The sequence below is a fragment of the Schistocerca gregaria genome, chromosome 1 (genome assembly GCF_023897955.1).
Source record: "Schistocerca gregaria isolate iqSchGreg1 chromosome 1, iqSchGreg1.2, whole genome shotgun sequence".
NCBI classification, from domain to species: Eukaryota; Metazoa; Arthropoda; class Insecta; order Orthoptera; family Acrididae; genus Schistocerca; species Schistocerca gregaria.
This window is the reverse complement of record NC_064920.1, coordinates 1,073,561,790-1,073,574,660: the sequence shown is the minus strand read 5'-3', so window position 1 is coordinate 1,073,574,660 and position 12,871 is coordinate 1,073,561,790. Positions and strand designations below refer to the sequence as shown.

The following is a 12,871-nucleotide window of genomic DNA, read 5'->3' as shown; positions in this document are numbered from 1 at the left end:
GTAAATTGAGGTACTTTATTACATATACTTCAACAGTTTTCTGCTAAAATTATGCCAGTCAAAGTGTCTTTATTCTGAATGCCATTTGACTTTTCTTCCAGCATACTGACTGGTAAGTGTTCATTGGAGCACGACAAATTACTGCCTAGCCTAAAAAACCCTCATGTACACTCCACAAGTATTCTGCTACCTGAGTAGCTGCTTCCTTTATTTAGTGCACCCCTGACCTATCGAGGGGAGTCCTACAAATCTCCACATGATAATGCTGGTCTAGAAATCTGCAGGCAAGATTGTCATAGGGTTGACAAAGCATTTGGTTCAGATCCAGGATCCCTCACAGAAGGCACATATGTATTGCTTATATTCTGCTACTTGCCCAAGTCCAACCTTCTGATCCATAGGTCAAAACTGGTAGATACAATAGCACGAAGTAGGAGACTATCTGATGAGGTGAAATACAGTGTGGACTGCATGTACACTGGGACCACTATGGTAGCTGTGATGCTCCTACAGGAAATCTAAAAAGTTAGAGTCATGATAAGCCCAGCAAGCCAGTATTGGACAATCCTTTTGGCTTCAACAATAAAATAAGCCTCAGATCACAATCCAAGTATTTAGGTCAATTCCTATATGCTGGTGTCTTCTGAGTAGAACTTTAGTTTTGGTCTATTCTCCATAGCACTATATGGTTTCTATTTTCTGACATGTCAAATTCTTTTTGTGTAAGGGTCAGCAATAAAGTATAATAATTCTTTCCTTATTTAGTCACAACCAGTGATCTTCCAAGTGAGTTTATCAGTGACAATGCATGAAGTTCGTGGACTGAAGGAGTTGGAGCAGTATGATTTCTGGGTGACAGCTTCAACAATTGCTGGTGAGGGCGACAGTACCAGATTGGTTTCTCAGGCACCTAATTCAAGAGGTGAGCATTAGAGCAGCTGTTGCATCTGCTGTAGAGAGTAAAACTTCATGAATAAAAGTTCATTAATACTTTTATCAAAAATAAAAATACCAAATAGTAAAACCCATATTTTGAGAAACCTTTTAATAACCATGGCATTTCTGAAGTAAGAGTTGCTACAGAAACATAATAAAATCAGATTTGTATGTGTGAAATAACATAGGCATCTGAAGGAAGGGAATATCAAACAATGTAAAATCCAGGATGGAGTAATGACAAAGGAATGCAAGGAAACAACCCAGGCATTCTCATCTGGTAGTAATACTAATTGCAATACAAAAACTAGCAATTTTATAGTGATTCTTAGTACTTGCTCCCCCACAGAATTTTGTGTAGATCCCAAAGAAAACAACCAAGAACCAAATACAGACACACACTGCCTTGTATTGAGTGAAAGTGTCCTAGCAATCCCATTTCCAGGCCAATAAAATGAGAGTGTCAACCAAGCAGAACTGAAATTTTTTGTTAACTTATCCGTTGCTGCCATTTGAATTTGTTATTCATCTGGGTGCCTAGGAAGTTCACACACAAAGCCTCATCTAGTCTGTACCCACCGTTCTCAATTTCTTCTATGAGAAAACATTTGGATTTGTTATGATTCATTCAGTATAAGTATTTATAGCATTAAGTGTTTATTTGTTTGCTGCGAAGCACTTGTAAGCCTGTTCCATTACTGTCTTGGCTAATGAGCTATGTCTGTGCTTCAGCTAATCTTTCATGTATTTCTTACAATTTTGTTCAATTTTTCAGGGGATAAAAGCTATTGACAAGCCAGCTGCATAACTGCTTTTACTTATTATAGTCTCTGCATAATTTAAGAAATATGGAAAACAAATATGCATCCTAAAACTGCTTGAGATGGGATATGGACACATTTCTTATCATTTATGACTTTCATGTAAGAACAATAATGGGTGACCAAGTAAGAAGTTTCTTTACCACAGTGGCAGTGAATCTGACATGTAAGATCTCAAGGGGCAAATCAAAAGCCTAGTATCAAGCAGGACAGAATTCAACATTTCTTTGTTTTTATTTTCTTCTTCATATGGGCATTATTGCAGTAATTTTTCTAAACTGTGTATCATTCCAGAATTTTATTATTGCTATTATTATTTATTTATTAGTATAGTTTTCTTTAATTCACAATATTGTAATATATTTCAGCACCAGCTCGTATTGCATCTTTTTCACAAATTTTGCATCGTGCGTTGAAGTCAAGTGTGACTGTACCTTGCATTGCTGTTGGAAATCCAACACCAAATGTTCAATGGCTTCGTGGGAAGCAAATACTTCATTCAGAGGCAAAGTACAGCATATCACAAGGATCACTTCACATTTCAAGTACGTAATTGCGGCTATACTGATTTTTGTGTGTGTGTGTGGGGGGGGGGGGGGGGGGTGAGAGGGGGGAGTGTGGCGGTGCACGTGCGCACTTTCACCTTACATGTACTTCAGTTCTCATCATAATTGGAAGCCCTGTGGGATGTATAATGAACCAAAATATATGAACCCAAATATTCAGTATAAAGAGCTGTTTTTATTTGCATCATCATTGAATATTGGTGAATTACAGTTACTTGTAAGAGGAAGTTGTATTCTGGTTTGTGTTTAAAAGGTTTTTAGTTACTTTCTTACCTAACTACCAGAAAACTAGCTTATTTCAAAACAGTTATTGCTTATTTTGTTGTACCATTCACCTTATCTGAGGTTCAGTGTACTGATGTCAATTTAATTCATCTATATGGAAACCAGCAACATCTAAGAAAGAAATTAAAGTATCTGTTTCTGTGTCTGGTAATTCATTGTCATTTGATTTCTTAAAGTTACAAATTAGTTATGAATCAAATACAAACCATTTCACGGCCTTTATGTTAGATATGCAAGGTACTGTTGAGCTTTACAAATACCGGTTCTGAAAAACATTTTAATGTTTTTCATGTTTTCAGTCAACTGTAACAACATACCAATAGATTAAGTGTTCACCTGTAGTGGATACCACATTTAATCTTCATGTACTTTGAACTTCATTTTGTATCTGTTTCTCAGTCTGTTAAAGTAACCTCTTGCTTCATATTATGCATTTAGCAATGATTGTTAATTATTTACGTCCAGTATCACATAGGATTCTTACTTTTCTTTCTCTCTCTCTCTCTCTCTCTCTCTCTCTCTCTCTCTCTCTCTCTCTCTCTCTCTCTCCTTTTCATTTAATATACTTATATGATAAATTCAATCTTATCTTTATGGAGTGCAATAGGTTATTGTAAAACTAAAAGTGTAGTCCTTAGTGTGGATTTTTTAAATGTAGAAACCAAAAGAATATGCAGCAAGATTGCATATTGGGGTTTAACATACCATCAACATTGAGGTCATTAGAGATAGATAACATGCTTAGATAGTTTCAAAGATGGAGAAGGAATATCCATGCCCTTTCAAAAGGGCCATCCAGGCACTTGCCTGGAGTGATTTAGGGAAACCACATAAAACATAAATCAGGATGGCTGGCTTTACTGTATTTCCAGTTCCTTTTCTATTATATGCCCAAATGAATTTTGTTAATCAAAGAAGGTATTAAGACCTGAATTTCAGTCTTCTTTCCACAGTGCCACAAGAAAAAGTGGACTTTCACCAGGAAAATGCTCTAGTCCAAGTCTGTTCAGGAGGTGACTAGTCAAGCATGAGAGCACCCAGTCACTTGCTGCCTGGTAAAATGCTCTTGGTAAAATAGGGCAGTCAGACTGTGGACTGTCTTCAGAGGAATGAACATATCTTAGCTTCACCATGTCCTTAGATGTGAGCATACATGCTTACTCCACAGTGCTTAAAATGAAGTGTAGTTGCTTTTAAATCGTTGGATAGCAATATGATGGCTGAGTTAGGAATTTCAAAGCATAGATCAGCCATATCATTTTCAATTTACAACACATCAGTGTGGGATGCCTTCATGTTTATGATGTGTGATGGAATCTTTAGATGGTTATTGTGCTTCAAAGCTTGAAGACAAAAAAAATTCAATTTGTGCTTGTGTACGCTGGCTCTCACACACATTTCACTAGTGAGCAGTTGGCCAGCTCACAGTGTTTAATGTTAGAGGAGGGGGAATCAGAACAATGCAATTTCTGTAATTTCTACCTTCAACTAAGAATTCAAGTTATGAAAATCTCAGATGAGCAAATCAACTATACAAGCTACATATATCATAATATTTGCTTTTGCATATCCTACAAACTATTTCATCTAGTTTAACAATAGTTCAAAAGCCGTGTCATGAGATCAGTTCTAAATGCCACTGTAACATTAACTAGCTTTTTATCTGAGGCATTGCTGATGTAAGCATGTGTCACATACAGTATATTGCAAACATACTGGGTAAATCAAAATTCCTGTTACAGGCTTCTAGGAGTTGTAGAGGGGACATAGTAGATGAAGTTTTGATCAGGTACCCATGTCTGGAAACATACTGTTTGTATGTAAAATCACTTTTAGTGTCGTACCATTCATGGACCTCCCACTTCACATTACATGCACAGTGGAGACAATGAGCTCTTACCTGTGTGCTGTAGGAGCATATGGCATTGGGAATATTTCAAGCACTTGTCCACAAGTTCTCTTCTATGTGACAAAGGATGTACTCTTCTAAGTTGAAGTGCAGAACATCTGTGGAGCATGACAGCCTACCCTACCAAGTCCAGTTATATGCAGTGATGAGACTACTGTCTGTTCCGTGAACGTAAATTGCCAGCTCAGCAGCATTAGAAATTTCTGTGCACTCATCCAGCATCAAATAAGATTCACATTTATTTATTTACTTTTTGCAAGTATCATTACATTATTTGAAATGTTATTGGCTATTTCTTGAATTCTGAGTAGAACAGTCAAATGAGAGAGAATAACCATCTGAAACTCTTACAGTCTCATAGAAACTATATTCCCAGCTGTAGATATTAAAAAGTCTTTACAAATTCTCTTTCACTGAAACTGTGCAATGCTTTGACAATCTGAAATGCCATATGTCAATTGCTCGACTTCCAGGCGTTCATCCTAAAAACAAAAATAATTTTATCTGTGTTTTCTTTAATTTTCATACCATCTGCTTCTCACTCTTCTTCTTCCGTAATCCTTAGAATCAAAGCTATTCTAATGTTATTGTAAACTGAATGTATTCATTGTGTTCAGAGCCTTAAAGCACACAAACCATCCTAAGGTACACGCACATACCATAAACATATAGGCAGCCTGCACTAACAAGTAAATTGGTATTAGTGAGTCTGACTGTAATAACCAAGTAGTACATGAAACTATTCTGATTAACACAAATATTGCTTCATTCATAAACCTCTCAACAGTATGGAAAGAAGGCTCTCGTTACACCACACGTAACAAGACAAAAGAATCAATAGAAAGTGCAACATTAACAATACACAGAACGACTGATGTGAGCAGTACAAACTAAAAGAACATAATGAGGGTGAGTCAGCACTCCCCCATGCATATATAGGTGCCGAGTCACCAGTAGACAATGTGCTGGAGACTGTGACATGTGCACACTTCTTTTGGACAGCCTCTGTGGCTGGCCCACACTTATGCAGTTGGTGGTTGATTCAAGTACACATACATGACAGCACTGCACTCAGTGCACTCACACTCACATACGCTAGTAGCAGGATATAACATACCTCTCCATCATGCAAACAGGGCACTTAGGGACTGAGGGAGAGCCAGTGGCCCAAAAAGACATATCCATCAGATCTGGGGAGATGGCAACTTGTTTCAACAGCGGGTCTGAAGGGGGGGGGGGGGGGTGACAATGGGCCAGGGCAGGCAGGCACCGGATCAAAGGGCCAAAACATGCAGAGACGTGGGTACGCTCAAGGGTGGTGGGCGTATATAGTGCCCAATGACAGCACTGATGAGGAGGAGGTTGGTTGGTTGGTTTGTTGTGTTAAAGGGACCAGACTATGTAGGCCATTGGTCCCTGATCAGGAGGAGGGTGCCTTCACTATCTCTGTATCATCATCAGCAGGCAGTCCAGTGTGGAGGAAATGGGGCTGGACCCACTGGTGACATGGCTGAGGGGGAGGGGGCTGGTGGAGATGACCCAACCAGAACAGCAGGCTCTGGCATCAGACCTGGCACCCAATACTGGGCAGCTAGAACCCCATGGCGCCACATGTGGGGGAGGCAGCCAATGGAATGGGGGTGCCTCCACAGTAGGCGACGATGAGTTTGAGGTAGAGGGTAGTGGGGCAGGCTGCAGCAGCGGGAGCCGCAATCATTAACCAGTAGCTTTTGGTGGTGAATGGGGTAGCAACTGATCAAAGTGACATGCCACCAGTCTGTCAGCTATACGGGTGTCACAAAGACAGTGGATCTGGCGTCGTACAACAATGGCTAGTATGCACTTGGACCGACAACCAAACCTTTGCACCTACACTGGTGACCCTGTCATAAAGCAGCCAGATGAACCCAACCGTGGTAGATATGGTGCTGGCTGCAAAAGTTGGTAAAGCATGTGTGACACCCAGCCATGAAGCAACTGAGCCATATTCCACTTCACCATAGGTGTGAGGTGATACATGCTCAGAAAAGATTGCACAGTAAACTCTCTCATTTGGGTCTTGAACATAGACACTAGTCATTCCGCATCACCACTTGATTGAGGGTGGAATGTTAGAGCAGTAACATGATGAATGCCATGATAGGAACAAACAGTTGAAAAGTGTGAGAAACAAATTGGGACCCATTAACAAAAACTAATGTACAAGGCAACGCCTCAGCAGAAAAAAAACCCTTCAAAAGCATGTTGATGCACATTGGAGAAAGTAAAGAAGCCAGGAAAATGCATCCACAAACAAGAGCCTATAGGAATTCAAGAAGGGACCCACAAAATCTATGTGAATGCATTCCCAAAGCTGGTGTGGAGCAGGTTGAGGGCAGAGAGACCCTAGGAACCGCTCATTGTTAGCCATACTGCTCACAAACCATGACAAAATGGACAATTTCACCCTCAATCACTGGCCAAAAAACCATGTGTCATAGCTAAAAGTTTAGGCACAAAACTCCCCAATGACTCTGGTGGGGAAAGCATAGAACCTCATGATGTAACATGTCAGGAATAACTGTTCTGGGAGTGAGGTCTTCTGTGGTCAATAGCAAAACACCATCAAAAACTGAGAGATGATACCATAAGCATAAATGTTGCATGGGTGCTCCAAGGCTTAACACAGTGGTTTATCTGCCCAGCCCTGTTGAACAAACCAAACCATCTGGTGGAGAACTGGGTTGGTGGCAATGGCAACTGCTATGTGTGAGCGCATAATTGGGAAACTTTTGACCATAGTCTGTATTTCAGTCTCAAGATGGAAGCAAATCAATTCTTCACAATTAAAGTTTACCTGACAGATTTCAAATTACAACCAGCTGAGATGACCATTCACTAGCCACAACTGGTTTCACCACTCCTAGAGATTGAAGTCTATCGAATAATGCTTTCACTTGAGCTTTCAAGGTGACAGGAATAGGACACACATAATAGAAATGAGGCTGAGGCATGAATTTCAAAGAAATATGAGCATAAAAATTCATAGCACACCCTATAACTTCTGAAAACCAGCCCGAAAACTCCTCACACAATGTTTACAATTGACAATATGGTACCTGATCAGACAAAAGGTGAACTACATCAGTGACAGAAAATCCAAATGTCTTAAATGTGTCCATCATGAACAAGTTCTCAACACCAGCATAGCGACCACCAAAAATGTAATGGAACAAACCACTGACTTGTAAGAGACAGATGTCATAAACTATCCCAACAGTTTAATGTTCTGTTTGTTATAACTGACTAGCTTCTGCATGACCAGTGTCAATGGCAGCGAGCATAAATTCACATAGTTTTGAGAATTCAGTAACACCTCTGCAGCACCTGTGTTGACCTGGAGCCGGAGCACTTGGCAAAAAATACATAACTTGATAAATAACATGGGAGAAGTCATAAGCATTGGAGTCAGTTGACATCCATGTCCATATCCTTAGCAGCCTTCAGCAAATGACACATGGAGGTGATGTGACCTTTCTTCTGGCAAGCATTACAAATAACCCAGCGCTTAGGGCACGCCAAAAGTTTGCGCTGGAGAAAACAGAAAGGACCAGAGAGGAACAGGGAATGCTGACAGTGACATTGTGTTGTTCATAACTGCTTGGGCTGGTTGTGGTCTGCTGAGCACTGGGCCCTCATGTTTACCACTGCCACTGCCGCTTGCTCATGCAAGCTATCTGTTGTCCCAGTGAGCACATCTTTTAACACTACTGCCACATTGCCCCACACTTCAGTTCTCACACTCTATGCCTGAGAAACTGCAAAAGATTGTGCAATTTTCAAAACTGTGGTTTCCACAGAGTAAAGCCTTCTGGTGCACTTCCTTGTCCATAGCTAAACAGATAATTGTGTTGCACATCTCAGAGTCTGCATAACAGTTGTTATGGGCATCAGTAATGAATTGACACTTATGGCTAAGACCATGAAGTTCAGCTACCCACGCCCTGTATGAATGGTTTGGTTTACTGCGGCATCTGTATTATTCAAATCACACCACTATGATGTGCATTAATTTGCAATGGTTGTTGGACAATAAACTGCACATGCGGTCCAAAGTAAAAGCTCCGAGTTTTTGTAAAGGGGCAAACTCACACAGTAATTGATATGTCGTAGGTGGGATCCATGAGAGGAATAAGGCTTAGCACAAATCCGAGTCTGTTCACTGAAAGCAAAAAAATGCTGTAATTTCTTAAACTTTCCCGGCGATTTGATGACATCTCGTGGAAGTCGGGTTTTCTGCCGGATATCAGCGTCTTCCAAACACGATATTTCGACGTCATTACTTGACGACTTCATCAGGTGTTCCCTGAGACTGGCTGCTTGCTGGACCGGGTCGCATATTTATGCTTGCCCGGTGCCTGGTGTTCTGTTTGCCGTTCCCTAGTCGGTCCGTGCTAGTCGCGCTATCCTGCCGCTCTAGGTGTTCTCTATTCCTTCCGCACCCGCTCTGGCCGTCTCCAACTGCAGTCGTGGCCTCCTGGTGTTCCCTTCTCAGTCCGCACCTGCGAGTGGCGCTCCAATGCCGCTCTGGACGTTCCCTATTCCGTCTGCTCCCGCTCTGGCCGTCTCCGACTGTGGCTGAGGCTTCCTGGTGTTCCCTTCTTGGTTCATGCCCGCAGTGTGCGGATGTCTGAGGCTCGTTGTTGGTGTTGGAAACATATTTTCTCCGGCATTGCTTCAGCAATTCAAATGCTGGGTTCCATGCAGTGCTTAGCTGGTATCCTGCTTCCCGGTTAATCAAGTTTTGTGCCATCTTTATCTCTATAGATTCAGTGATGACACTATCCCAGAACCTGGGCGTCTGGACCATGACCTTGGTGTTCTCATAATCCATGGAATGTTCCAATTCTAGGCAGTGTTCTGCTACTGCTGATTTTGTGGCCTGCCTTAGCCTGGTATGTCGCTGGTGTTCTTTACATCTGATTTGCACCGTTCTAGTCGTTTGGCCAATGTAGGACATACCGCATTCACAAGGAATATTGTAAATGCCAGGCTTCCTTAAGCCCAGGTCATCTTTGACTGTTCCAAGTAAAGTCCTGATTTTGCTAGGTGGGCAGAAGACACTCTTGATGTTATGTTTACTTAGTATTCTGCTGATCTTGGCAGAGACAGGCCCGGCATACGGTAAAAATGCCAGTTTCTTGATTTCTTCTTCTTGCTCGTTCTCCGGTGTATCCTGACGTCTGGTGGGATGTAGAGCTCTGCGGATGTCCCTGGATGAGAATCCGTTGTTAGCAAACCCTTTTTGAAGATGTTCAACTTCGCCTGCCAGGCTGTCAGTGTCAGACAGTGTCTGGGCTCGGTGTACGAGTGTTCTAAGCACCCCGGTCTTTTGTGCTGGGTGGTGGCAGCTGTCGGCCTGTAGGTATAGATCTGTGTGTGTTGGCTTTCGGTACACACTGTGGCTGAAGGTGCCATCCACCTTCTTCTTCACCAGGACATCCAGAAACGGCAGCTGACCATCTTTTTCTAGCTCCATGGTGAATTTAATATTCGGATGCCTTGAGTTCAGGTGGTCCAGGAAGTCTTCCAGTTTTGCGCGACCGTGTGCCCAAATGACAAATGTGTCATCAACGTATCTCAGGAACCATGTTGGCTGGTAAGTGGCAGTTGTAAGAGCCTCGTCCTCAAACTTCTTCATAAACAGGTTGGCCACTACTGGTGACAAGGGGCTACCCATCGCCACCTCTTCAGTCTGTTCATAGAATTGAACGGTGGAAATCAGATGTAAGGAACACCAGCGACATACCAGGCTAAGGCAGGCCACAAAATCAGCAGTAGCAGAACACTGCCTAGAATTGGAACATTCCATGGATTATGAGAACACCAAGGTCATGGTCCAGACCCCCAGGTTCTGGGGTAGTGTCATCACTATAGAGGTAAAGATGGCACAAAACTTGATTAACCGGGAAACAGGATACCAGCTAAGCGCTGCATGGAACCCGGCATTTGAACTGCTGAAGCAATGCCGGAGAAAATATGTTTCCAACACCAACAACGAGCCTCAGACATCTGCACACTGTGGGCATGAACCAAGAAGGGAACACCAGGAAGCCTCAGCCGCAGTCGGAGACGGCCAGAGCGGGAGCAGACGGAATAGGAAACATCCAGAGCGGCATTGGAGCGCCACTCGCGGGTGCGGACCGAGAAGGGAACACTAAGAGGCCACGACCGCAGTTGGAGACGGCCAGAGCGGGAGCGGACGTAATAGAGAACACCTAGAGCGGCAGGATAGCGCGACTAGCAGGCGCAGACAGACTAGGGAACGGCAAACAGAACTCCAGGCACCGGGCAGGCGTAAATATGCGACCCGGTCCAGCAAGCAGCCAGTCTCAGGGAACACCTGATGAAGACGTCAAGTAATAACGTCGAAATACCGTGTTCGGAAGATGCTGATATCCGGCAGAAAACCCGACTTCCACGAGATGTTAAAAAAATGCTGTCAAAGTCTTTTGCCACAAGCTTTCCAAACCTTGGCTGAATCGTCATATAGAAGAAAAGTGGTTGAATAGACCAGTGGAGCATTACCCTGTCTGTTAAAGGAAGCTGACAAAGCACTCATTGCTGAAGTAAGCTGTTCCATCAGGGCCGGTAGCAAGGCATCCATAATGACTAAAGCTGATGAAACCACATTTAAAGACTGCACATGCGGAAACCATTCCAAACCCATTGCCAATCGTGCAGTAGCTATGTGATACATGAAACAGATACAATTAACACTAATGTGGCTTCATTCATAAGCCTCTGAGCAATAACAAAAATAAGCCTCTCATGACTCCGCACATAACGAGGCAAAAGAATCATATAGAAGCTGCAACATAAGCAATACACAGGACAACTGATTTGAGCAGTACAAACAAAACAAACATAATGAGGGTGAGTCAGCAGTGCTCCATTTGCATATACACAAGAGTCCCCCATAGATAGTTTGGCGGAGATCGTGCCATGTGTACGCTTCCTACAGGAGGCCTCTAGTGGCTAGCCCATACTGATACAGGTCATGGTTGATTAAAGTACACATGCATGGCAACATTACACTCAGTGCACTCACATGCACTAGTAGCAGGATATGCCACTGACCTATGTTTTGAAGTTCCTAAGCTGTCCATTATGCTATTTTTCATCAGTTTAAAAATACCTGCTCTACACTTTATATGCTGCACCATAAGTATGTATGATTGTGTCAAAGGCTACTGTGAACCTAACACATGGTCATAGCTTTGAAGGAAGTGCACAGTTTGCATTCATCTTCACTGCATAATAATATCTGACTAACCCATTTTACCCTGAGTGCTCACTTCTCAAGCAGTGAGTGAGCATGAGTGGTTGTAGTCCTCTATAGAGTAACAGTTGCAAATTTGAAAGTACATTTGTTAGGGCTCAAACTGATTCCATATCTGCTTTGTTCTTTTGATTTAGTGCCTTTTCAATGCCCCTATTCTGTAACATGAAAATTTGTCTCAATGAGGAATTAAGAAAATAGCAGATTTATAGGTCCAGCTTTATAGTCATAGTATATGTTCTTTGCAGTGGTGCTTTATTGTTTATTGCATAGAATTCTGATTATTTTAATGTACTCTACATATTTATTTAATGCGGAAGATTAATTCCTATCACTTTCCAGAGCTGGAGAAAGAAAATGAAGGTAACTTCTCATGCACAGCAAAAAATTTATTTGGTGAAGACCAAGTAAGATATCAGATAATAGTACTAATGCCTCCTCAACCACCTCACCTTGAATTTGTTGCTTCTGATCATCATAATATCAAACTACAGTGGTCTTATCCTAAGGATGGAGGCACACCTGTCTTAGGTGAGCAAAAACAAATTTTCTTCCAGCAGGCTTATTTCCTTTCACCATTTACTCTAAAAGATGCATGTTTATGTAGATAATCCACTTTATAGAAATATGTATAGTTTACACTTTTCTTGTAAAAAAAAAAAAAAAAAAAAAAAAAAAAAAAACAACCTATGTCAGCTAATCTTATGTGTCAGATGTAACAGTAGTGTATTCTATCTATGTTTACTGTTATCACTATTTGTGTATATGAGTTCATCTGGTGAAGATGAAATTATGAGCAGTTTTCATTATTGTCTAACAAAAGCGAAATCACAAATTTAATTTTTTATTTGTTTTTACATACATGTCTGCTGTCTTAGAACTGTCTGAAGCCCCCATGATGCAGTAATGTAGCTGACTCGTAGAGGGGACAAAACAAAATGATGCACTCCACTGATAAAGTAGAGCATTGTGTAACAATTCACTTTCAGCAGCAGTGGAAATGTTGCATCTATGTCATGCCAATCGTGGTGAC

At 41.7% G+C, this 12,871-nt stretch overlaps 1 protein-coding gene across 1 annotated transcript in view; it reads left to right on the top strand.

Annotated features, from left to right (window-relative positions):
- The window catches only part of LOC126288932 (Down syndrome cell adhesion molecule-like protein Dscam2), a 412,211-nt gene that overhangs the window by 312,946 nt on the left and 86,394 nt on the right, over positions 1-12,871 (top strand). Inside the window, exons 21-23 of the mRNA XM_049984899.1 lie at positions 766-922; positions 2,126-2,302; positions 12,181-12,369. Coding sequence (XP_049840856.1) covers positions 766-922; positions 2,126-2,302; positions 12,181-12,369 — 523 coding nt within the window. The remainder of the gene's footprint in view (positions 1-765; positions 923-2,125; positions 2,303-12,180; positions 12,370-12,871) is intronic.